Consider the following 27,279-nt stretch of genomic DNA (forward strand, 5'->3'; position numbering starts at 1 on the left):
ATATGGGACTGGGGGAGGTGGTGATGGGATTCACCCATCCATCCCTGGAACACCCTGGCTGCCTTGCCAGGTGGTCAGCTTGCTTCTCTCCTGGGGAAGCCTAGGTCAGGCAAGCAGCTGGGCTCAGGCAGGTGCTTTGGCTGGATTTAACAGGAGTTTTGGTATTTTCTCTTGTCTCTCCATGTGGGCACTGATCTTCCACATGAATAACCCCTCACTGAAGCTGGGAAGGATAAAGACCTTCAGTCCACAAATGCTGACCACCAACTACAGAGGCAAGGAGCCCAGGCCTCAGGAGCAGAAGAGTCTGGGAGCATCAACAGCCAGGGAGAGAAATTCAGAGAGCAGGACCCCAGTGGGGGCGCCCTTGAGGGGGCAGGGATGTCTTCTGGGTTCCAGCACATAGCCAGCCCAGACAGGGATGGCCGTGGCAGACATGGCTACTCCTTGATGGAGGACAAGGGGGCAGCTGACTCAGCCTGGGGCCCTGGACAGGAAGGCGAAGGCTTTCTAGAAGCAGAGGGAAGCAGAGTCACTCTTCCCAGGGAAAGGCAATCTGGCAGAGAGGGAGGCTGGGCTGAAAGCCTTGCAGAGAGGCCCCATCTACAGGGAGAGAGATCAGAATCAGGGTTGGGCCTCCCAGAAAAACAACAGCAAGATCGTGGCAGAGACAGCAATGGTGATGAATGCTGGAGGACAGCAGGAGGCTGGGAGGCTGAGTCCAGTCCGCTTCGGGCTGGAGGACTGGGGAGCAGCAGGGAAGGAAAGGAGCACAGAGGGGATGGTGGAAGACAACTGGATAGGCATGCCCCAGAGCAACTGTGGGATGCTCAACTGAGACCTGAGAGAGGAAATAGTGACCTGCAGGGCTACCAGTCTGATCCTGTAGGGTCCTGGCCAAGAGGAAAGCAGATAAAGATTTCACAGGGTGACAGCTTGGCTGAGAATGACAGAGAGGATGCTCCAAGTAGGGAAAGAGGGAGAGGAGTAGTAGTGTGGGGTAGTGGGACTGGCCTGGGAGAAGCTGGAGACAGCAATGGGGCGGGAGGTCCTGGCACCCTGGAGTTTACTGGAGGAAGAGGTTCTGGCTCCAAGGCAGGTATGGGCCCTGAATCCTGGGGTTCTCAGGGAGGTAGAGATACTGACTATGGGGAAGCCTGGGGCTACTGGGGGTCAGGAGAGTTTCTAGGACAGATATTTGGAGGCAAGGACTTCCAGGAACCATCAATATCAGGTGGTAGAAAATTCCTTCTGGGAGATGGGAGTCCTGAGATCAAAGCTGAAGACTCACTGCAGGAGGCAGATGGTCTGTGCAGGGGGGAATCTGTAGTTGGAGGAAGTGTCTACAAAACTGGCCCTGGAGGCCCAGGAGACCCCAGAGGCTGTGAAGGTGGCCTACAGAAGCTCAGGGGAAGGGATGGCCAGGAAACAGCTTGGGCCTCAGGTGAGATAGGGGATGACCCCAGAAGCTTCCAGTCTTCCCAGGAGTGGACAGCAGATCACAGAGCAGCAGGGGGTGTTGGCAGAATACAATCTAAGGGCACAAGTCCTTGGGATGACACACCATCTAGCCTCAGAAAAACTGGAGCCCACTATGGGTCTGGAGTGCTGGGACCCAGTGGAGGGCAAGAGGGTATGGGTGGTACCCAGGTGGCTGGACTGACAGAGTCTGGTCAGGGGGTGGATGCCAGAAGCCATGGGCTAAGCAGGTCTCCAGGCCTGGGTGCTCAGGGATCTGGGGGGATACTAGGAGATATGGAAGTATTAAGAGGTCCTGGGTCAATAGGGTCTGAACCAGATTTCTGGAATGGGTCAGGGAGCTCCAGAGTAAAAGGACCCAGAGGCTATAAGGATGACTTGGAAGGTCCTGGGAGAATGGAATCTAGGTACGAGGGTGGCTTAGGATATTCTAGGGGAATAGGCCCTAAAAGCAGGGCTGGTTATAGCTATGGCTCAGGGGTTCCAGGAGAAATGGGGTCTGGCCATGGTTCTGGTTGTAGAGTTTCCCCTAGGGCACCTGCGGGAATGGAGTCTGAGGAAGGGGGTGCATACAGGAGTGGCTCCGGAGTACCTGGGGGAGTGTGGTCAGGAAACGAAGATTCTGGCCCTGCAGGAGGAGGGTCTGGGAGAGTTGCCAGTCTTAAGAATGGCTCAGGTGGTCCTAATGGAGCACCCGTGGATGACATCAGGAATTGGGCCTCTGCACGCCAGGGCGGCATGGGCCGTAGGGGAGGGCACCATTCAGATGGCGGCCTAGGGAGTCCTGAGATGACGGGGTCTGTGGGTAGAGGTGGTCTCAAGGCCCCTGGAGTAGTGGAGACTGTTGGGATGGGATGTGTGGAAGCAGAACCAGAGAGCTCTGAAAGAATAAGGCCTTGGAGTCAGACTGGCTTCAGAGCCTCAGAGGCCCTGGGGGCCTTTGGAGAAGGAGGCTATGAAGATGGCTCTGGGGGTCCAGAAGCCATGGAACCAAGGTCTCTGAGGGCAGGGAGCAAAGTGGGTGAGGGGGATGGGACAAGATGCCCTGGTGCTAGGGCCTCTGGAGCTGGAACTGGTTACAGGGATGATACCAGGCACCCTGAGGCACTAGCACCTCACACCGGGGCTGCTTCTGAGAGCCAGTGGGCTTATGGGGCTGACAATGTGCTGGGTTATGAAGATGGATCAGAACTTCCAGGGCCTCCGGGAACTGGGGTCAGAACAGCCTATGGAGGAGGGTCAAGGGGCCTTGGGCGTAGGAGTACAGGGCCAGGGGGTGAGGCAGGCTTTAGAGATAGTTCAGGGGACCTCCAAGGAATGGGATCAGCAGATGGGCCGGGTTGTAGGAGGGGCATTGGGAGTTCGGGGGAAATGGGGTCAGTGGATAAGGAAGGTTACAGGGAAGATTTGGGGACTCCTGAGAATATGGGTTCGGGGAGCAAGGCTGCTTATAGGGATGGTGTAGGGGTTCTGGGGCAATGGGGTCAATGGATGAAGCAGATTATAGGAAAGATTTAGGGGCTCCTGAAGGAATAAGTTCAGGGAGCAAGGCAGATTATAGGGGTGGTTTACAGGGTTTCAGGGAAATGGGTTCAGAGAGCAACGCAGATTATAGGGGTGGTTTAAAGGGTTCCAGGGAAATGGGGCCAATGGATGAAGCAGATTATAGGAAAGATTTGGAGGTTCCTGAGGGAATGGGTGCAGATTATAGGGGTGGTTTAAGGGGTCCTGGGGAGATGGGGTCAGTGGGTGAGTCAGGTCATAGGAATGGGATTGGAGGTTATGGGGAGATGGGGTCGGGTTATAGGGAGGATGTGGGGGCTCCTGAGGGAATGGGCACAGGGAGCAAGGCAGGTTATAGCAATGGCTTAAGGGGTTCTGGAGAAATGAGGTCAATGGATGAGGCAGATTATAGGAAAAATTTGGGAGCTCCTGAGGGAATGGATTCAGGGAGCAAGGCAGGTTACAGGGGTGGTTTAAGGGGTTCTGGGAAAATGGGGTTAATTGACGAGGCAGGCTCTAGGAAAGATTTGGGGGTTTCTGAGGGAGTGGGTTCAGGGAGTAAGGCAGGTTATAGGGATGGTTTAGGGGGTTCTGGGGAAATGGGGTCAGTGGATGAGGCAGGCTACAGGAAGGATTTGGGGGCTCCTAAGGGAATGGGTTCAGGGAGTAAGGCAGGTTTTAGGGATGGTTTAGGGGGTTCTGGGGAAATGGGGTCAGTGGATGAGGCAGGCTACAGGAAGGATTTGGGGGCTCCTAAGGGAATGGGTTCAGGGAGCAAGGCAGGTTTTAGGGATGGTTTAGGGGGTTCTGGGGAAATGGGATCAGTGGATGAGGCAGGCTACAGGAAGGATTTGGGGGCTCCTAAGGGAATGGGTTCAGGGAGTAAGGCAGGTTTTAGGGATGGTTTAGGGGTTTCTGGGGAAATGGGGTCAGTGGATGAGGCAGGTTATAGGAAGGATTTGGGGGCTCCTAAGGGAGTGGGTTCAGGGAGTAAGGCAGGTTTTAGGGATGGTGTAGGGGTTTCTGGGGAAATGGGGTCAGTGGATGAGGCAGGTTATATGAAGGATTTGGGGGCTCCTAAGGGAATGGGTTCAGGGAGTAAGGCAGGTTTTAGGGATGGTGTAGGGGTTTCTGGGGAAATGGGGTCCGTGGATGAGGCAGGTTATAGGAAGGATTTGGGGGCTCCTAAGGGAATGGGTTCAGGGAGTAAGGCAGGTTTTAGGGATGGTGTAGGGGGTTCTGGGGAAATGGGGTCAGTGGATGAGGCAGGTTATAGGAAGGATTTGGGGGCTCCTAAGGGAATGGGTTCAGGGAGTAAGGTAGGTTTTAGGGATGGTTTAGGGGGTTCTGGGGAAATGGGGTCAGTGGATGAGGCAGGCTACAGGAAGGATTTGGGGGCTCCTAAGGGAATGGGTTCAGGGAGCAAGGCAGGTTTTAGGGATGGTTTAGGGGTTTCTGGGGAAATGGGGTCAGTGGATGAGGCAGCTACAGGAAGGATTTGGGGGCTCCTAAGGGAATGGGTTCAGGGAGCAAGGCAGGTTTTAGGGATGGTTTAGGGGGTTCTGGGGAAATGGGGTCAGTGGATGAGGCAGGCTACAGGAAGGATTTGGGGGCTCCTAAGGGAATGGGTTCAGGGAGCAAGGCAGGTTTTAGGGATGGTGTAGGGGGTTCTGGGGAAATGGGGTCAGTGGATGAGGCAGGCTACAGGAAGGATTTGGGGCTCCTAAGGGAATGGGTTCAGGAGTAAGGCAGGTTTTAGGGATGGTGTAGGGGGTTCTGGGGAAATAGGGTCAGTGGATGAGGCAGGCTACAGGAAGGATTTGGGGCTCCTAAGGGAATGGGTTCAGGGAGCAAGGCAGGTTTTAGGGATGGTTTAGGGGGTTCTGGGGAAATGGGATCAGTGGATGAGGCAGGCTACAGGAAGGATTGGGGGCTCCTAAGGGAATGGGTTCAGGAGTAAGGCAGGTTTTAGGGATGGTATAGGGGTTTCTGGGGAAATGGGGTCAGTGGATGAGGCAGGTTATAGGAAGGATTTGGGGCTCCTAAGGGAGTGGTTCAGGGAGTAAGGCAGGTTTTAGGGATGGTGTAGGGGGTTCTGGGGAAATGGGGTCAGTGGATGAGGCAGGTTATAGGAAGGATTTGGGGGCTCCTAAGAGAGTGGGTTCAGGGTGCAAGGCAGGTTTTAGGGATGGTTTAGGGGGTTCTGGGGAAATAGGGTCAGTGGATGAGGCAGGTTATAGGAAGGATTTGGGGGCTCCTAAGGGAATGGATTCAGGGAGTTATACAGATTACAGAAATGGTTTAGGCGGTTCTGGAAAAATTAGTTCAGGTGGGGAGGCAGGTTATAAGAATGTTTTAGGGGGTTCTGGGAGGATTCCATTAGGGAGTGAGGCAGGTTCTAGGGGGAGTTTGGAGGATTCTGGGTACATTTTGTCAAGGAGTGAGGCAGGTTGTGGTCAAGGCTTTGGGGGAACTGGTGGCATGGGATCAGGGAGTGAAGTCAGTTATAGGGGAGGCTCAGGAGGATCTGGGGAAATGGGGCCAGAGGGTGAGATGGGTTATGGAGATGGTTCAGGGAGGCTTGGAGTACCAGGCTCACTAGCTGGAATGGGACATGAGGCTGGACCCAGAGGCCACAAAGCCATGGGGCACAGGTCAGGATATTGGGTAGCATCAGAGGGTGGCACGAGCTGCAAGGATGGTCCAGAGCGAGCCAGGGAAACAGGGCTTGTGGATGGGGCAGGACCTGGGGTGGAATCTGGGATAGCTGGAATGCTGGGCACTGCAGGTGGCATGGCACACAGAGACAGCTCCAGGGGCCCAGGGGTGCTGGGGTCTCAGGGAGGGCCGCAGACTCTTTCAGATGAGAGAGGCTCCACCAAAGATCTTGGGGGCTATGGAACCTCAGGGATCCCTGAAGCCTTGGAGGCTGCTGGTGCCAAGGGAAAACCAGATGTCAAAGAATGGCAAGATAGTTCTGGGACTCCAGGGTCTTCTAGGGACAGAGGGGCTCCCAGGGCAAAGGATAGGTCTCCAGACCAAGCAGGGATTATGGGGTCTTCTGGGTTTCTTGATGGCAAGGGGGCAGTAGAAGGTGAAACCTGGGCAGGAATGGCTGCTCTGGGGTCTGGACATGTAAGGGACCTCTGGAAAGCAGGCCCAGGAATGACAGACAGGGGTAGAGTTGCTGGCCAGGGGAGATTGGCATCTCAGGGAGGCAGGGACTCACTTTTGGGAGGCAGAAGGATAGGCTCAGGGAGCTCAGCGGGGACAGGCCAGGATCTGGACAGCAGCTCTATGCCTGGGGAAAGGGGCAAGTCAACATCAGAGCCTGCTGATGGACTAGGAATGAGCAATGCCTGGGCTCCTGATTGGGAAAACCAGGGGTTTAGCCGAGGCAGCATAGGTGCTGGGAAGCAGCCCGCAGGCTCCAGAGCTTCTGGTTCTCTACAGGAAAAAGATGCCGCTTTTGGTGGGATCCATGAAGGGCCAGGGGCCTTTAAGGGCAGGGAGGGTGCACCAGGCCAAGAGGCGGCTGGTGGATGCCGAAGCCCATGGTCCCTGGATAGCAAAGGTTCAGGTCCTGGAAGGGGCAGTTCTGGTGGTGCAGAGGACGCAGGTATCCTGGGCAAAGGGAATTCTACTGAGCAGGGAAATGCTGTCATCCCAAAACCTGGGGAGTCAGGACCTCAGGGAGCCTGGAATGGCTTAGATGGTCCCTTTGGCAGAAGAGCCTCTGGAGATAGGTCAGGAGGGACCCAGGACCTGAGCTCTCAGCTAGGCAAGGGACAGAGAGGAGGAAAGACATCCCTCGGGGGGCAGGGGTCCCTGGAGGCTAAGAATGGTGAGGTCCAGGGTCCTGGGGCCCTAAAGGAGGATGAGGTGCAGGGAGCGGAAGAGGCTGGGAGGTCAGACAGGAGGCCTGGCTCACTCAGGAGCAGGTCTCAGGCACAGTCAGGGGCTGAGGTGGGAGGAGGAAAGAGAAGGGGAGCAGATGAGGCTGGAAGCATGGGATGGCAGTCTATGGGGGAGAACCGGGGGTGCCTCGAGGAGATGCTAAATGAAGATCAGAGCCGGGAGCCCCCCGGTCACCTTGGTAGCAGGAGAGGTGGCAAAGATGGCAGGTTGGACATCTATGGAGAGAGGAGAGATGCTACCCAAAGTTCCACATCCAGATACAAGCCTGGCACTGGCAGTTTCTCCAAGGAGACCCAAGGTAGGTGCTTCTCTGCTGAGCTGGCTCCCATGGGCTAGAGACAGTGGGGAGCTCCCTGGACACTGGGATGCTTGGGTCTGTCCCAGTTCTGCCTCCGGCCCCAGGATTTTGTCCCTGCCAGTATTCCCCATTCTCAGGAACCTTTTGCAAATTTAGGAAGCAACCTCTTCCTCTTTATGAAGATGGGGTCCAGCCTGTGAGAGGCTCAGAGTTCTCCTAGGAGACCTCTTTGCTCTTGAAACCTTATGTCCACAGCACCAGAGTTGTTGACCCAACTCTCTGTGGGTTACCGGACTTCTCACCTGGGTGACTTGCAGCGGTGGGAGGAAGGGGAACTTCGTATACTTTACACCCCAGGTCTCCTGGACCAGCCTAGGTCCTGCTAAGAAAAGCAGCAATGCATGGGCTCCTGTCTGGGAAGACCAGGGCATTGGCACCAAGGCAGCATAGATGCTGGGAACCAGCCCTGCTGACACCAGCTGTGCCCAGTTGGCAGGACCATGGTGGCCTTGCAGGGCATAGCGCAGGCCATGGCCTGGGAGGCTCAGCTCTGGCGACCCCCTCTGTTTCTCTCCAGGCCCCATAGGCCACTTCTCCCAGGTCTTGGCTGACATGAAGGTGCAGCAGGGGGAGGCTGCCACACTCTCCTGTACCCTCACCAGTGACCTGGGACCTGGCACCTGGTTTAAGGATGGCATCAAGGTACTGCCTCCCCTCACAGCTTCTCTTTACCAGCAGGAGGGGCAGAGGTAAAGCAGAGAACAAGAAGAGGGTAGAGGCTTTGAAAGAAAGATTTTTCATTCTTCATTTTACTAATGTATCTACCTCAGGAGAAGTTTAAATAGCCAATAACTTGGTGTGTTTAAAATAAAATTGGATTTTTAAATGATGTGTATCCTACGCCCTGCAGCACACCCCTTGTTCTTCCACCATCCAAAACGCCTCTTCTGTACCCATACCTGCCGAATCCCACCCATCCTTCAAGGGTTTATATAAATGCCATCTTCTCATCCCTACCAGAAGGGGTCCCTCGTCCCCCTGCACAACCTCCCTGTCCTCCATTAAAGCTGTCACCCCAAGAGAAACATCAAAGTGACTCAGGGCATGGGGCTCAGTATCAGCTAGGTCTGGCTTCAGATCCCGGCTCTGCCACTACCAGTTTTGTGACCTCAAGCAAGCTGGTGAACAGTCTGGCTTCCTCATCTATGAAGTGAGAATAATAATAGCACTTACTTCATAAGGTTGTTACGACAATTAAATAAGGTGCTAAGCACAGAGAGCATTGGCACACAGTAAGCATTCCATTCACACAGCTGTTATAAGGATCCCGGCATCTGTAAAGGGCTCTGGTTAGCTGGCCTGGAGGAGCTGGGATGGGAATGGGGTGACCTTCTCCTGCTGTGGCCCTGTCTCCAGCTCACCGCCCAGGATGGAGTCATCTTTAAGCAAGATGGTCTCGTGCACAGCCTCTTCATCGCGCGTGTGCAGGGGACCCAAGCCGGGAGGTACACCTTTGTAGCTGGTGACCAGCAGAGCGAGGCCACTCTGACCGTCCAGGGTAAGGCCTAGCCCTGCCCTGCTCTGTCCCACAGTCTCTTTGTACCAGGTGATATGCCTTGCTTTAAAACACCTGAATTTGTGGCTACTCTGCAGCCAGTATCTAATCTCATCCCCAGAGAAGATGATTTAAAAAGCCGACTCATACTCTGCCTGTTCCAGCATCTTAGCTCTTTCCTTATCAGGAAGTCCTTGATGAGGTCTAAGCCTGGTCTCTCCCACTGCAGATGAAGCCCCTTCCCTTTGTGGCAGGGCAGGAGATTCCTTAATCTTCCCCCAGACTTCCTTCTCTGGATCCTCCTTTCCGCATTCCCCGGTGCCCAGTGCTCTGGTCTTTGACTCTCTTGTTGTATTTCTAGATTCCCCCACCATTGCTTCAGATGTGACAGAGAAACTGAGAGAGCCACTGGTGGTCAAGGCTGGGAAGCCGGTGACAGTGAAGATCCCCTTCCAGAGCCAACTCCCCGTTCAGGCTGCCTGGACAAAGGACGGGGCCAAGGTGGTGGGCAGTGGTGACAAGGAGGCCCAGGTGGACCTGGGGGACGGCTACACGCGGCTGTGCCTCCCCAGCACAGGCAGGAAGGACAGCGGCCAGTACAGTGTGACGCTGAGGAGTGACGGAGGCTCTGTGCAGGCTGAGCTCACCCTGCAAGTCATAGGTACCAACCCCGTCTTCCCCCAACCAAGGCCTGAGAGTCCCCAGGATTCTAGGCCCTCCCTGCCATCAAGGGCAGGCCTGGGGTGTGATCTCTGGTGGCTCTGATCCTCATTTGCATGCTGTTTAAGATCCAGACCTACCCCTAACTCTGCTCAGACTGCTTAGGAAGAAGCAGTTGAGATCAACACAGTGCTGGGCTCCTGCTAGGGGGGAGCCAATTACGCTTCTCTGACCCCAATGCACTGGGCCCTCAGGAAGCTGCTGGGTAGGATGGTGGTCCCCAGCCCTGAGTGGTGCCAGCAAGGTAGGACTGCTGTGAGCCGAGCAGGTGTCCATACCAGCCCCTGGACGGTGGAGCTGGGAGGGGCTGGTGCATTCCATGGCACATCCCTGGGTGCACGTATGTGTTGGGGGTGGGGACATCTCAAGAATGTGTGGCCCTCTGGGTAATGCCCAAGGCTCTCTGGAGGGTCTGCCCCATTGCAGGCTTATCCACTGATGAGTGGCGAAGGGGGGCGGGGGGCGGCGCCGTTCCCATCTAGCTCCTCTGACCCCTCCTCTTCCTCTCCTCTCTGTGGGTCCCCAGACAAGCCTGATCCCCCACAAGGCCCCATGAAGGTTCAGGATTGCCACAGGGCTGGTGTTTGCCTCCACTGGCGGCCCCCAAGGGATGATGGGGGCCAGCCTGTAGAGTGCTACTTGGTGGAGAGACGGCAGGCTGGCAGGAGCACTTGGCTGAAGGTGGGTGAGGCCCCTGCTGACAGCACCACCTTCACGGATGTCCATGTGGAGCCAGGCAGGAAGTATGCCTTCCGAGTGCGGGCTGTGACCTCGGAGGGGGCTGGCGAGGCCCTGGAGTCTGAGGAGACATTGGTGGCTCCTGAGGGTGAGAGAAAAGGCTGGGGCTGGGGGTGGGGGACGCTCCTGGGCTCCCCACTGTGCCAAGGAGGGCAGGCTGTCCCAGAGGCTGAATGACACCAGCCTGTGCTCAGGGCTTCGGAGGCCCTTCTATAGCACTCTGGAGACTCCTTCCCTCAGCTGCATTTGGGATCTGGCACCCAGATGAGGAAGTGTTTTACAGAGTCTCCAGGAGTGAGGGTATGGGCCAGCAAAGCCTACTGTCTCAGGCCCCAGAGAGAGAGAGGCATCCATCTCCAACATCCTATCAGGGGACCGGAGGCGGAGGGGCCTCAGGGCTGGCTCTAGGCTCCGAGGCCACGGTGCCACGGTGCCTTCTCTGTCTTTTCATTCCTTCCCTTGAATAGCCGGAACACTGACCTAGGGTGGGCTGGCTCAGCCCCGACACTCGCTAGGACAGGGAGGAGTGTGGCCTGCCCCAGATGCCCGTGCCTCCTACCCCCAGGGGCTCCCCGTGAGCCGGCACCTTTCAAGGCCTCTGGCTGACTGGAATCTTCCTTGCTCCCAGCTCTCCCCAAGGCCCCTTCCGCGCCGGCCATCCTGTCAGCCTCCAGCCAGGGCATCACGCTGACGTGGACGGCACCTAGGGGCCCTGGCAGCGCCCACATCCTGGGCTACCTGATCGAGAGGCGTAAGAAGGGGAGCAACACCTGGACAGCAGTGAACGACCAGCCGGTGCCTGGTGAGCATTGTCCTGGCTTCCAGATCTTCCTTAGACCGCTCCTGGCTCCAGGATGCCAGGAACTTGTCAGTTCAGATTGGTTTAATACAGTGGTTCTCATCTAGGGTGGTTTGGCAGTATCTGGAGATATTTTTCATGGTCACAACTGAGTGGAGGGTAGATGTTACTGGCATCTAGTGCAAAGAGGTCAGGTATGCTGTTAAACGTCCTACAGTACACAGGACAGAACCCACCCCCTCCTCTCAAAAAACCCAAAGAAGTATCTGGCAAAAAAAAAATGTCAATCATGCTGAGGTCAAGAAGCCCTGATTCAGAAATCCCAGCTGGGAGCCAGAGATGAAGCTGTTAGCCCTGGCCCCTCTACTTCTTGCCTTGGCCTTGGACAGTTCACTTCCTCTCTAGATCTGAATTTCCACATCCATGAAGTGGAGAGGAGGGTCCCCTGCCCCACTAAGTAGTTTCCTAAGAAACAAACTGCATTCTGAGATCAGAAAGAACTTGGAAAAGCCAAAGGGCTGGGCAGATGCGAGGGGTCTTCTGGTAACCCTTAGCATTTCTTTGCTCTGCGTGTGTGCTGCAGAAGTCCAGGTTTGAGGAGGGAAGAACAGGCTCAGAACAGCTTGCCAGGAGACCTGGGTTCAAGTCATGGCTCTGCTACTTAGAAGCTGAGGCCTGTCAGGGCTTCAGTTTCCTTACCTCTGGAAAGAGAGATGAGCAAAGGGCAGCCTTACAATTTCACTATTTAGTTATCCTGCTTTATTTAAATATGACAGCAACTCTGTAAGGCAGAGACAACCAGGGAGATTAAGGTACTTGCCCAAGAACATCCAGCAAGTTAGTGGTGGAACCAGACAGGGATCTGGGGCCCCTGATGCCCTGAGCAGTGCTCTTTCCACTTTGGAGGGAACTGAGTCACAGCGCATGGAGGGCTGTAGGGAGGAATGTGTTGGGACCCCAGGCTTGGTCTCCTTCAGAACTTGGAGGCACCCAAGCTATCTCCCCATGTCTAGCCCCATCCGGGTGGGACTCACATGAGCGGGCTGTTCACAGAGAGGAGGTGGACGGTGGCGGACGTGCGGCAGGGCTGTCAGTACGAGTTCCGGGTCACAGCTGTGGCTCCCTCAGGCCCTGGAGAGCCTGGACCCCCATCAGATGCCGTCTTTGCTCGGGACCCCATGAGTAAGTAGGGAACCAACCCAGGATGGGGGTGGGAGTGAGCACAGGATAGCCCTGAAGCTGGGTGGGACTTGACGGGAGGTCACAGGTCACAGGTCGGGGCAGTCCTGAAGGACATGGTCAGGAGGGCTGAGATATAAAAATCAAAAGGCCTCTCGGGTGAGCCACATCTTAGGGGCCCTATATTGAGATCAAATAGGCCCAGAAGCCAGGCAGTGGGATTAGAAGATTCCTTCCCTGTCAAGCATAATGGTTCATACTTGTAATCCTAGCACTTTGGGAGGCAGAGGCAGGAGGATTGCTTGAGCCCTCCTGGGAGCTGGAGGCTGTAGTGAACTATGATTGCACCACTGCACTCCAGCCTGCATGACAGAGGGAGACCCTGTCTCAAAAAATAATAATAATAATAAAACAAAATAAAAAGGGGGAGTTCTTTTCAGGATCACTTCACTCACTCTTTGGCCTCTAGGCAGGCCAGCCCCCAATCTGGCCCACCTGCTCCAGTCCCATAAGCATTCACTCACCCCTGTGTGCCCATCAGGCAGGGCGGAGAGCAGGTGACAGGGGAAGCTCAGCGTCAATTCTCTATCCAATGAATATTTGCCCATCACCTACTAAATGGCCAGCATTGTGCCAGGAAGTAGGTGAATCAATCCTGGTCTCTGCCCTTGAGAAACTTACAGTCTGAGATAGCGTTTCCTATCTGAGACCTGTGGTCTTGAGAATATGGAGTGTATCGAGAGATGCCAACAGACATTCTGAGAACAACAGGAACAGCAAAAAATGTCTTTGATCAAAGATGTGTATGATGTGAGCCTATGATGTTTCCAAGTCTTGCAGGGGAAAAAAACCTGTCTAACCTTGATCCAAATCTAGCTTTTTCACAAAATACCTATTAAAAGCGTCTCTCCAAGGCATACAGCTTAGAAAATGCTGCTCTGTATTTCTCATCCCCTAATGAGTTTGCCTACACCAAGTCCTCTGGGGAGCAGCACATTTCTGGCACTTGCTGGATGGGCCAGGTGGTCAACACCTGGAGAGCATCTCTGTGCCCCACAGAGCCTAGCCCATTGCAGGTGTTCAGGCTGTTTGAATGAACCCAACAAGACCGGAACATTCTGTAAGTTTCATTGTTCAAGTGGTATCTGAGTTTTAGTCCTAGGAAGGGCAGGGTGTGGAATGGAGGGATGGGGGAGGAAAGCTGGCCCATGCAACTTACTCCTTGCAAATGGACCAAGGTTGTCCTGTCTTTTCTCTTTCTTTTCTTTTCTTCTCTGTTCTTTTCTTTTCTTTCTCTCTTTCTTTCTTTCCCTTTCTCTCTTTCTTTCTTTCTTTCTTTATCTCTCTCACACTCTCTCTCTTTCTCTCTTTATCTCTCTCACACTCTTTCTCTCCCTTTCTTTCTTCTTTCTTTCTTTCTTCTTTCTTTCTTTCTTTCTTTCTTTCTTTCTTTCTTTCTTTCTTTCCTCTCTGCCAGGATCTCACTCTTTTACCTAGGCTGGAATGCAGTCATGCAATCTTGGCTCATTGTAGCCTTGAACTCCTGGCCTCAAGCAATCCTCCTGCCTCAGCCTCCTAAGCAGCTGGAACTATGAGCATGTGCCACCACACCCTGCTAATTTATGTTTTTGTAGAGACAGGGTCTCGCTGGTCTTGAACTCCTGGTCTCAAGCTATCCTCCTGCCTCAGCCTCCTAAAGTGCTGTGATTACAGGCATGAGCCATGGACCCATAGCCTGTTAATCTCTCCTATCAGTGGTGGGAAGTAGAGACAATGGACAGGATAAGCAGTGTCTAACAGCAGCCACAGCAATCACTACATATTCTGGATTCTTGCTGCTAAGCAAGGCCTATGGCCCAGCAACATCATCTTATTAGAATTTATGAGGAATGCTGAATCTCAGGCCTCACTCCAGACCTACTGAATAAGGGTCTGTAGTTTTACCAAAATCCCCAGGTAACTTCTATACTAATTAAAGTTTGAGAAGCACTGCCCTAGCCTAGTGGTTTTCAAACTTCATTGCATATTTAGAAACACCTGGAAAACTCTTAAAAATGTTGATGCCTAGACTGCACCCCAGACTAATTAAATCAGAATCTCTGAGGTGGCATCTAGGTGCCAGTATTTTTAAGCTCACCAGGCGGTTCCACACTCATTGTGCTTTTTGCTTGTTCTAAAACCTCTGTGGGTAGGTGGGGCTATTATTATTGTTCTCATGTAACAAGTGGAGAACAAGAAGCCTGCACTGAGTACCCAAAAGGCAGAGTCTTGACTCTAAGAGTTTAGAGTTCAGAATAAAAACATGTAGAAGTCCAGTCTTACAGGATAATAGAACCCAAGAGGTCATCAACTAAAATATCGGTTTTCTGGAATTACAGAAGGATAGTTAGGAGAAGGCATTTGGCAGGTTGGTGAATGAATGAGGGAAAGGAGTTGGGGGAGGCTTCCTGGGAGAGGTGGCCTGGGATCTGTGTACATAACGGAGACAAAGTGCTGGTTACAGTAAGAATTTGGAACAAGGTAGGTGCTTCAGGAACAATCTAAAGGCAGAATTGCTAAGTGGAAAAACTTCGCAGTCTCCCACAAGGAAGGCTAATCAATATCCACACTGAGTGGCCTCCCTCAGGAGACGCCATTCCTGACACTCCCATGCTGCCTGGCAGGACCCCCTGGGCCGGTGAGGAATCTCCAAGTCACAAACACATCGAACACCAGCCTCACTCTGAGCTGGGCTGGGCCAGACACCAACGACGGGGACGAAGCCCAGGGGTACGTGGTGGAGCTGTGTGGCTCAGACAGTCTCCAGTGGCTCCCGTGCCATGCGGGCACCGTGCCAGTCACCAGCTACACAGCCAAGGGCCTTCGGCCTGGAGAGGGCTACTTTGTGCGGGTGACAGCAGTTAATGAAGGAGGTCAGAGCCAGCCCACTGCCCTGGACACATTAGTGCAAGCCATGCCTGTTACTGGTGAGTGCTGCCTCCTTCCCCGACCTCTGAGCCCTGCAAGCCCCTCCTGAGAGGGGGCCCCTGAGTAGCCGCCATGCACTTGCTAAGCCAGGATCTCCACCCTCAGTTTCAGGAAGTAACATTTATTGAGCACCTACTAGGTGCTAGGCACTGGGCTAGGCAGTCCCTTCTTAGACATGTTTTCTCATTACGACTCATAACTATACTACAACATTAATGTTTCTATTCTGAAGTTACAGAGAAGGAAACTGAGGTTCAAGGTACTTTGCCCACGTTGTCACCAATGGTATGTGGTAGAGCCAGGATTTAAACCTGGAGACTCCAAAGTTGATGTTGTCTGGGAGAGAGAGTGACTGCTTCCTGCGCATGGCCTTAGAAGGCCTAAGTGCAGCTCAGCTCCCGTGGTTCACGTTCAGAATGGGACATGCCCAGCTCCCTGTTATTATTGAAAAGAGGATTGCCTTTCCCTTTGGGCTTTAACCACTACAAGCACCTGACCTGCCTTTGACCCAAGCTGACACTGGGCCACCCCAGCTGACCCTAGTCATCACTGTGACAGTAAGGAGACACAAACACAGCACACGGAGTCCAGAGTCCCAGGATCTTGTCCTGGCTTTCTCCCGAACAAGGTGTGACCTCAGGCAAGTCACTTCCTGTCTTAGATTGGTGTCTATTTCATCTGCAAAGCATAAGTGCTCTGCCACATATCAGCATCTTCCTCTTTTCCAGCCTAGTCCACCCCTCTCCCTGCAGGGTCCCTTTCTCAGCTCCTGTCCCTCCCCTGCTAGCATCTCCCCACCAGCCCCTGGGGTCCCCCCTGAAGATTCTGCTCCCTGTTGCACTCCAGTCCTTTAGAGGCCCCAGTGTGTTGGGATCTCAGCATCCCAACTGGCCCAGTCTTCCCCTCCAGCCCTGCCTTGCTGGGGACCTGGGGCTGGGGTCCAACTGCGAGGCAGGAGGGAGGTAACCAGTCCTCTTGTGTGTTTCAGTCTGTCCCAAGTTCCTTGTGGAATCCAGCACCAAGGACTTGCTGACGGTCAAGGTCGGGGACACTGTTCGTGTGCCCATCTCCTTTGAAGTGAGTATACCTACAGGGGTGTGGGGAGGGAAGCCCAGAGAGGCCAAGGGGGCCAGACTCAGCCCTGTGGCTCTCTTTTCTTCCCTGTTCCTTTTTGGCCCCTAGTCAGTGCCCTGGGCTTATGGAAATCAGGCCAGAGACATGAGGAAGGAAGGATTCAGGTCCTCCTTGAGGGTACCGCCCTCACTTGGCCACTGGGTGGCCATTCTGCTCCAGGCCTGCAAATCCCTCTAGTGGTAGCTTCTGCTACTGCACCTCCAAATTAAGGCTCTTCCGGTTCTCCACCTCTCCTAGTTCGGGAATTCAGAGAGCCGGCCGCGCCGACGGTCCCCTTTGGCTTCACAATGTAGTTTTGTGCAATCACATGACCCACATTTGACTCAGGGTGACCCTTAACCAACACTAACACCACTTGACTTTATAACAGTAGGGTGGTGGCTAAAAGCACAAACTGCCTGGATTCAAATTTTGATGTCATCACTCACAGCCGTTTGACTTTGGACAAATTTATTTATTTATTTATTTATTTATTTATTTATTTAGAGATGGAGTCTCACTCTGTTGCCCAGGCTGGAGTGCAGTGGCGAGATCTCGGCTTACTGCAACCTCCATCTCCCGGGTTCAAGCGATTCTCCTGCTTCAGCCTCCAGAGTAGCTGGGATTACATGCGCCCGCTGTCACACCTGGCTAATTTTTGTATTTTTAGTAGAGCTGGGTTTCGCCATGTTGGCCAGGCTGGTCTTGAACTCCTGACCTCAGGTGATCCACTCTCCTCGGCCTCCCAAAGTGCTGGGATTACAAGTGTGAGCCACTGTGCCCAGCCAGGACAAATATCTTAATGTCTCTGTGTTTTACCTTCCTCATCTGTCAAAAGAGGATAATAATAGTAACCTATCTCAAAGGTCCGAGGGTTCAAGGAATTAATATATTGAAAGTGTATATGTAGGGCCTGGCATATGGCAGCACCCAATATGTCCTAATATTATTACTGTTTAAAATCATCATCATCTGTGTAGGAAGCTCATAGCACACAGAGCCAGATTCAAACCAGTCTATCTTACTCTAAATGACTTGTTCTTAACCACAATAATGACAGTGATAATGATGACAAAAATATTTAATGCACATTGAGTAATTATCATGTACTAGGTCTTGTTCTCTCTGCTTTCCATGTATTTATTATTAACGCTTTAAATTCTCAGAACAATCCTGTAAGTTCAGTTAGTTACTATCAGTGTCTTCATTTGACTCTGGTACCCACCGTGCCCTGTACTGAGGGCCCCGTAGGGAACTGGCGGCACGGTCACCAAGTAGCTGGGCTGGCCTTCCCACCCTGCTCAGGGTCACCACAGTTCAAGGCCAGGACACCGAAATCTTCCTCCTAGACTTTTGCCAAATTATCTCCTATGTGGGTGCCAGGGTAGTTAACACTCCCCTCCCCACACATCCCTTCTCATTCCCATCCCACCCCCTGCCATGTGACTCCAGAACTCATTATACTTTCCTGCTCAGAATCTGACAACAGTGGCTCCTGGCTTACAGGATAACATCCAGATGTCTGTATAGGTGTGATGTGGAGGGCACTTTGCATTTTTGCCAAACCTCCTTGTCCAACTTCCTTTCCTGTTCCACTGCCCCCCTACCAACCCCATCCACCAACCTCACACTTTGTCACCACCCCTCTTTCCCACCTGTGTTTTCTTGCCAACTTTCTCCTTGTACAAGGCTGTTCTCACCACTTCTACCTTCAGCCTAGCTTAAATGCCATCACCTCCATGAAACTGCCAGCTGCCCTTCTCAACTTTTCCTTCCTCTCCTTTCTCAGGCTGTGCCCATGCCTGAGGTGACCTGGCTGAAGGACGGCTTGCCCTTGCCCAAAAGAAGTGTGACCGTCACTAAGGATGGCCTCACCCAGCTTCTGATCCCTGTGGCTGGCCTCTCGGACAGTGGTCTCTACACTGTAGTGCTGAGGACCCTGCAGGGGAAGGAGGTTGCCCACAGCTTCCGTATCAGGGTGGCAGGTGAGGCAGGCCTGGCTCTGGGCTCTGGACGCTGGCTTGGCCACTCACCAAGGCAAGGAGATGTCCACTGGTCTGGTCATAGGTCTCAGCCACTCTACCAGGGCTAGGTATGCAAGGTGACCATTCTCCACCTTTCCTCTGTGCTTGATGATAGAAAGTAGAAAGGACCCCGGAAGCTCCCCGGGTACTTCCATTGTCCTTCTGCCTCAGGAGCCTAGAGACAGTCATGTCATATCTCCTCCCCAACCTCAGTTATCCTTCCCTTTGAGTCAGTGAGCAGAGGCAGTCACCACTGTTACATCACTCCAAAGACCCAGGGGACAAAATTGTTTGCAGCCGTTGCACAGAATAAAGGCTTTCCTCCCCAGCTCTGGCTCCACACAGCCCCTGCCCTGGAGGAGCTTCTGGATATCCAGAAATGATCAAATAGACTAACAGTGGGGGCTCTGTAATGCAGCCTCATGAGAGCCCTGCCTCTGTCCAAAAATGCATGTCTTGTCCTGTGTCATTTTACTTAAAAACTGAAGTGAATTATAATTACTCTTTTGGGGAGATTTTCCACCCTCTAGAGATAACTGTGGACCTCTGGCCAAGCTCACTCTGGCCCCAGCTACCTGTGTGGCAAGACTGCATTCCCCAGGACCCTCAGAAGACTTGGGACCTGGAGGGGGCTGGCAGCGGCCCTGCTGGGTCCCCTCCACGTGACCTCCCTCTGCTGTCTGTCTTGAAGCATGTCCGCAGGCACCTGGGCCCATCCACCTACAGGAGAACGTGCCTGGGACGGTGACGGCTGAGTGGGAGCCCTCTCCGGACGAGGCCTGGGGTGTCCCGCTACACTATGCAGTGTTCACACGCTCCTCAGCACATGGCCCTTGGCGTGAGGCTGCCGACCGCATCCACACCAACCGCTTCACCCTCCTGGGCGTCCTCCCTGGCCACGAGTACCACTTCAGGGTGGTGGCCAAGAATGAGCTGGGGACCAGCAAACCCTCCTACACCAGCCAGCCCTGGTGCATCCCCCGGCAGCGCGGTAAGCAGCCCCTGAGAGGGAGGAGCAGGCAGGGTGCGGTTGCGCTCTGCAGTGCAGCGGGATGCACCCAAGCATGGCCGGCGCACAGGATAGGGACTGTGGCAGAAATGGCCTGGAGCATGCCAAATAATAGCCAGCATCCCTGAGCTGCTGCTCCTCCCTCTCCTGCCTCACATCTACCTGTACTGACATCCTCTACTGACATCCCTGACCTCCGTGGGGAGAATGAGATTGGTGTGGGTGTTTGGGTGTCTGAAGTGCCTTTGGGAGGATTTTCAAAAGCAGCCACAGACAATAAGCAAATAGAGGTTAACATTTTTCTGAAAACAAACTATATTTTACAGCAAGGTAGATGTGGACCTTAAGATCAGTCACTAGAAAAGCAGGCTATAAAATCAAATGAAGGTTTCTTTTTCATAAAATACAGAAATGTCAGGAAAGCTCTACACCAAAATGTCAGCTATGGTCATCTATAGGTAGTGAGATTATGACTGGTTTTTATTCTTTCTCCTTTGATTCTCAGTGTATTCTCATTGTCCACAGTGAATGCGTGTTAGCTACAAAAAAAATCCATACATAAAGTGAAAAAAAAATCCATAAAGAATTTTAGGAAAAGGATAGAATGAGGCAAGCCTTGGGGTCCAAATTTGCAGGCAAGGTGTGGCAGGAAATCCCACGTAAGGCCTACATGGTAGCATCTTGAGCTCTCTATCCAGACTCGAGTCTCAGCCAGGCCTTCCTCACTTTCTCACCCTCCTCCCTCTCACCCTGGCTTTCACCACAGACAAGTTCACAGTGAAGGCTCAGAGCTACCGGGAGCTGGACCTGAGCCAGAAGCCCCGGTTCCTGGTGGGCCTGCGGTCCCATCTGCTGCCCCAGGGCTGCGAGTGCTGCATGAGCTGCGCTGTGCAGGGCTCGCCCCGGCCCCACGTCACCTGGTTCAAGAACACCGCAGCCTGGAAGGAAACCCCACAGTGTACAGCACTGACCTGATGGGCGTGTGCTCCCTCACCATCCCCAGCGTATCCCTGAAGGACAGCGGAGAGTACAAGGCTGTGGCCGAGAACACGCTGGGCCAGGCAGTCAGTACTGCCACCCTCATTGTCATAGGTAATGGTGGCTGCCCTGGCAGTGGGACAGGAAGGAAAGCCAGGAGAGCAGTCACCTGCCTGCCTTCAGGGAGCCTCCGGGGGACGCCTAGAGGGATTCAGTGGGGAGTCAGGAGACCAGGACTCTCTGCCTGACTCTATGGCATAACTTTCAGCTATTTAACCTACCAACACAGGCCCGCATGTGGTCTCGATTTGCCCACTTTTAAAAAATTATTATTATTATTATTATTATTATTATTATTGAGATGGAGTTTTGTTCTTATTGCCCAGGTTAGAGTGCAATGGCGTGATCTTGGCTCACTTGCAGCCTCCACTTCCTGGGTTCAAAAGATTCTCCTGCCTCAGCCTCCTGAGTAGCTGGGATTACAGGCATCTGCCACCACACCAGGCTAATTTTTTTGAATTTTTAGTAGAAGCAAGTTTTTGCCATGTTGGCCAGGCTGGTCTCAAACTCCTGACCTCAGGTGATCCACCTGTCTCAGCCTCCCAAAGAGCTAGGATTAGAGGCATGAGCCACTGTGCCCGGCCAATTTGCCCACTTTTAAATTGAGGTATTTGAACTTGGTGAGCAACTCTTGATTGAAAGGCTGAGTACTGCCCACCTAAGCTTCCCAGTGGGGCCACACGACACATTGCAGGCTGAGAAATGAACAGGCGTCCGTATTGTTCTTTGTTAAATATGTCGAGATACGGACATTTAGTGCCTAGAAAGCCATGCTTATTCTCTCATTGGTAGTCTCCTTTTCAGTAGTGCAGATAATATATGTTAATAAAGTTTTTCCTTCAATAGCGCTTAGAACACCTTATATTTTGAATAGTAATAAAAGGCAAGCCTCAGGTGACCTTTGTGGAAAAATGACCCCTCTGCACTGGAGCAGAGTATCTCTCCTCTCTGTAACACCTGTGCTTAGGCATTAGGAAGCCACTCTCGAAGCACCCCAGCTTGTGTACACATGTAGTCCTGGAACAAAGCTGGCATTGGGTGTGGCTATGGTTTCCTGAGGGGCCAGCAAAGGGCTTCGCCCAAGCTCAGAGAGCACATGGTGGCTCCGGATTTGAATCCACACCCCCTGACGGCAGAGCCTGTAGCCTAAGCACCATGCTAAGTTTTCTTCACCACTGAACAGGCAGGATGGCTGCCCCTCTGGACCAACTGGAATATCCTGTGTCTTGCAGAACCCAGCGCCTAGCCTCACCTCACCCTGGGATGGTCCTGGACCCTTGAAGCTTCACTTCCGACACCTGCACTGGCCTGGGAAGCCAATCCCAAGGATGGAGGCTGTGCCCAGAGCCCCAGGAAGACAGGAGTGAGAAGACTCTTGGTGAGGTTTTGGCCAGGAGGACATGAAGTCCTTGGGGAAGAAAAACAAGGGAGGAGGCCATTCTGCCTCCTGGCTCCAAGCTAAGCCACTCAACGGAATGACAGTGAACCTCCTGGATCCTCACCATAAGGGTTTCTTTCTTCTTCGCTTCAGGAGATCCAGAGGGCACCTGCCTGCAGGATGGGCCGGCTCCTTATTTTCCTGGGCTGAGCCCCTTGGAGGGAGGGTGGGCACAGCTGGGCCTGCTGTGACCACAGGGAGGGAAGAGGAGAGGAGGTCAGAGGACCTGGGTAAGGACTGGGGCATCAAGGGTGTGTGTGTGGTGGGGACAGGGGTGCGGCATGTGCTTTGTGTACATTTCTTCATTAAAACATTAGGCTAATACGGGCAGATCATTTGCAAATTTACTTGGGGTGGGTGTGTTGGAGGAAAGATTTCCAAAGCAGAGCCTTTATTCCAGGCTTCGGTTGGGAGGATGGGTGGGTTCTGGACGGAGGAGAGAATGGGCTCAGAATTAGACTCTTCTCCTGCAGCCCAGGCCTGCATAGTTGATTGCAAGGGTGAGAAAGCCAAGAAAGGTTAGAGGGTAATAGAGATGCTTCTCTTCCTCCTGGCCCGTGTTTCCTGCACTCCTCTGACTGGCAGAAACCCTGTGAGCAGCAGGGCTGGAGGCCTCCCCAGGTGTTATATGTGTGGAGACCACAGGGCTGGGGTTACCTAGGACTGTCCTATGTCTGTCACTCCCTAGGACTAGAAAGAGTCTGAGTTGGGGAGAATCCTACTCCAGGATCTGAGCCCCTGTTAGAAGGGGAAGAACGAGGCCATCAAGTGCATGAGAGTGTGACTCACTCAAGGCTGCATGGGCCTCCTCACCTTCTCCACAGCCCCCACTGCACCATGTCACAGGAGGGATGGGATGGCTCCCTTTCCCAGGTGGGTCACCCCACCACTGCCCCCAGAACCCTTGCACTCCATTATCCTCAAGTCATGGCCCCCAAACTCTCGGGCTCGCCAGAAATATTCCAGAGTTTCCAGGAGCCAAAAGAAAGGAAGGAGCCCCGGGGAAGTCTGAGCCCCACTCTCTCCCAGGGCATCAGCTCTGAGGTCACCAGCAGGTAACCCGATGAGCTAGAACACTGTCTGCCCTTCACTCCCTCTGCTCAGATCCTGGCTTCTGCTTCCCTCAGTCTCCCTTTGCCACCAATTGCAGGTCAGATGCATGAAGGAAGGAGGGTAAATCACGGGAGGAGGGGTTAATGCCAAAAATCCGTTTCTGAAGAGTGAGAATATGTGACCAAGGGAAGGTTCTCTGAACTGGAGAGAGAACTGTTCACCCAAAACAGACCAAGAGTGTCCCCCAGAGGCAGGGGCACAGACCAGACGACCTTTTACAGCTCATTCCTTCCCCCACCAAAGAAACCTGCATAAGCTGTTTTCCTTGGAATTTCTCTTGTTATCTCTACCTTGCTATCACAGCAGGCCAACAGCATGGCCATGGGAAAAGAAGGAGGTGATTAGAAACTGAGAGGCAGCGGCTGGACACCTCAGCCTGTGTGGGGCTATTCTCCTGAGTGCTTTCCATGCTGCGCAGTCCTGGAGTTGAAGCAGGGCAGGGCCTCAGGCCAATAGTCTGTGGTTTCAGAAATGCAGGGAAGAAGTCGTTTGCACAGAGAGGGTGACCCAGTGCCTGTGGCATGCCTAGCTCTGAGCAGACACTCATATTAAGGATGAGAAGAGAGACCTTTCTGCACCTCTAAGGGTGGGGTACAAGGAACTGACCTTTCGAAGCAATATAAGGACAAAAGACTATAACCCATGATGGCTTCATGAGACACTTTCATTTGTTTGATGAGCCTGGATCAGGCACTGTGGAGGCAGAGATGAAGGTGACTCAGATATGAGTCCTATCGCCAAGGGACCCGTGGTAGGGAGGCAAGACTTGTATACCAAGAACCATTATCCAAGGTAGCCGGTGATGCATACTCTAAGAAAGGCACCAATAAAGTCCAGAGGAGTTCAGAGGAGGAGAGATGCTGCAGGCTGAGAACCTCAAGGAGGGCTACCTAAAGTGGTAACATACTTGAGGGAAAAGTAGCAAGTGGACAGGCAGGAATGGGCAAGGGTGTATCGGGGTGAAGAACAACATGAGCAAAGGCAAGGAGGTGTAAAGCAAAAATTGGGTTAAAGGACTGGGAAGTGGTTCAGTTTGGACAATTTAGGGTGACCTATGTAGCTATCACAGCCCTTTGGTCTGATGCCAAAGAGAAACATTCCTGGACCAAATTTACAGGTGTATGTGTGCTCTGGGCACCAACCATGATGGAGGCAGGGTTTCTACTCTCACAGGACTGGGACAATGGAAAACAGTGGTCTTTTTGGCAGTGGACAGAAGAATGCCAATATCCTGGGGCAGGCCAGGTTAGGTGTCCCTGGGAGGGGCTAGCATACTTCTGTAACTGGGGTGGGATATGAAGGCAAAAGGAACAGTCATGGCACTTTCATTCATTTCCACACAAAGCCAAAAAAAGTCCTTGCCAATCAAGTATAGAATCTGAGTGTATCTCAAAATATTAAGAGCTATTTATGACAAACCCACAGACTATATCATACTGAATGGGCAAAAACTGGAAGCATTCCCTTTGAAAACCGGTACAAGACAAGGATGCCCTCTCTCACCACTCTTATTCAACATAGTGTTGGAAGTTCTGGCCAGGGCAATCAGGCAAGAGAAATAAATAAAGGGTATTCAATTAGGAAAAGAAGAAGTCAAATTGTCCCTGTTTGCAGATGACATTATTGTATATTTAGAAAACCCCATTGCCTCAGTCCAAAATCTCCTTAAGCTGATAAGCAACTTCAGCAAAGTCTCAGCATACAAAATCAATACACACCAATAATAGAGAGCCAAATCATGAGAGAATTCCCATTCACAATCACTTCAAAAAGAATAAAATACCTAGGAATCCAATTTACAAGGGATGTGAAGGACCTCTTCAAGGAGAACTACAAACCACTGCTCAATGAAATAAAAGATGACACAAACTGCTCATGGACGTCAAAAGACGACACTGCTCATGGATAGGAAGAGTCAATATTGTGAAGATGACCGTACTGCCCAAGGTAATTTATAAATTCAATGCCATCCCCATCAAGCTACCAATGACTTTCTTCACAGAATTGGAAAAAAATACTTTAAAGTTCATATGGAACCCAAAAAGAGCCCGAATATCCAAGACAATACTAAGTAAAAAGAACAGAGCTGGAAGAATAATGCTACCTGACTTCAAACTATACTACAAGGCTACAGTAACCAAAACAGCATGGTACTGGTACCAAAACAGACATACAGACTAATGGAACAGAACAGAGGCCTCAGAAATAGCACCACACATCTACAACCATCTGATCCTTGACAAACCTGACAAAAACAAGAAATAGGGAAAGGATGCCCTATTTAATAAATGGTGCTGGGAAAACTGGCTAGCCAAATGTAGAAAGCTGAAACTGGATCCCTTCCTTACACCTTATATAAAAATTAATTCAAGATGGATTAAAGACTTAAATGTTAGACCTAAAACCAAAAAACCCTGGAAGAAAACCTAGGCAATACCATTCAGGACATAGGCATTGGCAAAGATTTCATGACTAAAACACCAAAAGCAACAGCAACAAAAGCCAAAGTAGACAAATGGGATCTAATTAAACTAAAGAGCTTCTGCACAGCAAAAGAAACTACCATCAGAGTGAAGGGGCAACCTATAGAATGGGAAGAAATTTTTGCAATCTACCCATCTGACAAAGGGCTAATATCCAGAATCTACAAAGAACTTAAACAAATTTACAAGAAAAAAACAAGCAAGCCCATCAAAAAGTGGGCAAAGGATATGAACAGATACTTCTCAAAAGAAGACATTCATGCAGCCAACAGACACGTGAAAAAATGCTCATCATCACTGGTCATCAGAGAAATGCAAATTGAAACCACAATGAGATAACATTTCATACCAGTTAAAATGGCGATAATTAAAAAGTCAGGAAACAACAGCTGGACAGGATGTGGATAAATTGGAATGCTTTTACACTGTTGGTGGGAGTGTAAATTAGTTTAGGCATTGTGGAAGACAGTGTGGTGATTCCTCAAAGATCTAGAACTAGAAATACCATTTGACCCAGTGATCCCATTACTGGGTATATACCCAAAGGATTATAAGTCATGCTACTATAAAGACACATACACACGTATGTTTATTGCAGCACTGTTCACAATAGTAAAGACTTGGAACCAACCCAAATGTCCATCAATAATAGACTGGATTAAGAAAATGTGGCACATACACACTATGGAATACCATGCAGCCATAAAAAAGGATGAGTACATGTCCTTTGCGGGGACATGGATGAAGCTGGAAACCATCATCCTCAGCAAACTATCACAAGGACACAGAAAACCAAACACTGCATGTTCTCACTCACAGGTAGAAATTGAACAATGAAAACACTTGGACACAGGGTGGGGAACATCACACACTGGGGCCTGTTGGGGAGTGGGGGACCGGGGGAGGGATAGCATTAGGAGGAATACCTAATGTAAATGACGAGTTGATGGGTGCAGCAAACCAACATGGCGCATGTATACCTATGTAACAAACCTGCACGTTGTGCACATGTATCCTAGAACTTAAAGTGTAATTAAAAATAAAAAAGAATCTGACCATATGTTTAAGGGTTTAAAGACTAGTTCCACTGCTAACTAGTTGTGCAAGATTTTTAACCTATTTATGTCTTGTTCCTCATTTGTAAATTAAGAATAACAGTTGCCTAATCCAAGGTCACAAAGATTTTTCTCCTGTTTTCTTCTAGAAGTGCTATGGTTTTACTTCTTGCATTTCATTCTATGCATTTTAAGTTAATTTTTGTATGTGATGTGAGGTATTAAGAGTCAAGCTGTGTTTTTTTCTTAGAGTTTCTTTTTCTCCATTGAATTACCTTGGAATGCTTGTTGAAAGTCAATTAACCATATATGTGTGGGTCGACTTTTAGACTATTACTTATTCCTCTTCTATTTTCTGGAAAAGTTTGTATAGAGTTGATGTTACATCTTCGTTAAATGTTTGGTAGAATTCACCAATAAAGCCACTGGACGTGGAGTTTTGTTTGTGGGAAGGATTTTACCTCAGCAAATTTTTTCAGCAAATACATAGGGCTATCCAAGCTACCAATGACTTCCTGAATGACCTTTGATAATTTGCGACTTTTAAAGAATTTGTCAATTTCATCTACATTGTTGAATTTGTTGGTACAAAGTTGTTTATAATATTCCCTTACAGTCATTTTGCTATCTGTAGGCTCTCTAGTGATATCCTCTTTCATTCTTCATGGTAGAAACATGTGTCTTCTTTTTATTCTTAATCTGTTACCTCATTATCTTTTTTCACTTAATTATCTTTTGACTTGCAATTTTTGTTGAAAAGTCTGCTATCATTCTTATCTTTGTTGTTAGGTACAAAGAACGCTTTTCTCTGCTTTTAATATTTTCTCCTTATCAGCAATTTAATTACAAT

General features: G+C 51.4%; 1 protein-coding gene across 1 annotated transcript in view; it reads left to right on the top strand.

Moving 5' to 3' along the window:
- IGFN1 (immunoglobulin like and fibronectin type III domain containing 1) overlaps window positions 1–22,108 on the top strand; it is a 37,749-nt gene extending 15,641 nt beyond the window's left edge. The window contains 21 exon segments of the mRNA XM_033197399.1: window positions 224–2,941; window positions 2,944–4,464; window positions 4,467–4,707; window positions 4,709–4,800; window positions 4,803–4,907; window positions 4,910–4,933; window positions 4,936–5,026; window positions 5,028–7,198; window positions 7,776–7,900; window positions 8,615–8,756; window positions 9,115–9,414; window positions 10,000–10,299; window positions 10,840–11,013; window positions 12,064–12,192; window positions 14,853–15,155; window positions 16,145–16,233; window positions 18,059–18,254; window positions 18,985–19,284; window positions 20,069–20,230; window positions 20,233–20,394; window positions 21,573–22,108. Coding sequence (XP_033053290.1) covers window positions 224–2,941; window positions 2,944–4,464; window positions 4,467–4,707; window positions 4,709–4,800; window positions 4,803–4,907; window positions 4,910–4,933; window positions 4,936–5,026; window positions 5,028–7,198; window positions 7,776–7,900; window positions 8,615–8,756; window positions 9,115–9,414; window positions 10,000–10,299; window positions 10,840–11,013; window positions 12,064–12,192; window positions 14,853–15,155; window positions 16,145–16,233; window positions 18,059–18,254; window positions 18,985–19,284; window positions 20,069–20,230; window positions 20,233–20,394; window positions 21,573–21,586 — 9,359 coding nt within the window. The 3' untranslated portion in view covers window positions 21,587–22,108.
- The last annotated feature ends 5,171 nt before the right edge of the window (window positions 22,109–27,279 follow it).

Source organism: Trachypithecus francoisi, unplaced genomic scaffold, assembly GCF_009764315.1.
Source record: "Trachypithecus francoisi isolate TF-2019V2 unplaced genomic scaffold, Tfra_2.0 Lachesis_group5, whole genome shotgun sequence".
Classification (NCBI taxonomy): Eukaryota; Metazoa; Chordata; class Mammalia; order Primates; family Cercopithecidae; genus Trachypithecus; species Trachypithecus francoisi.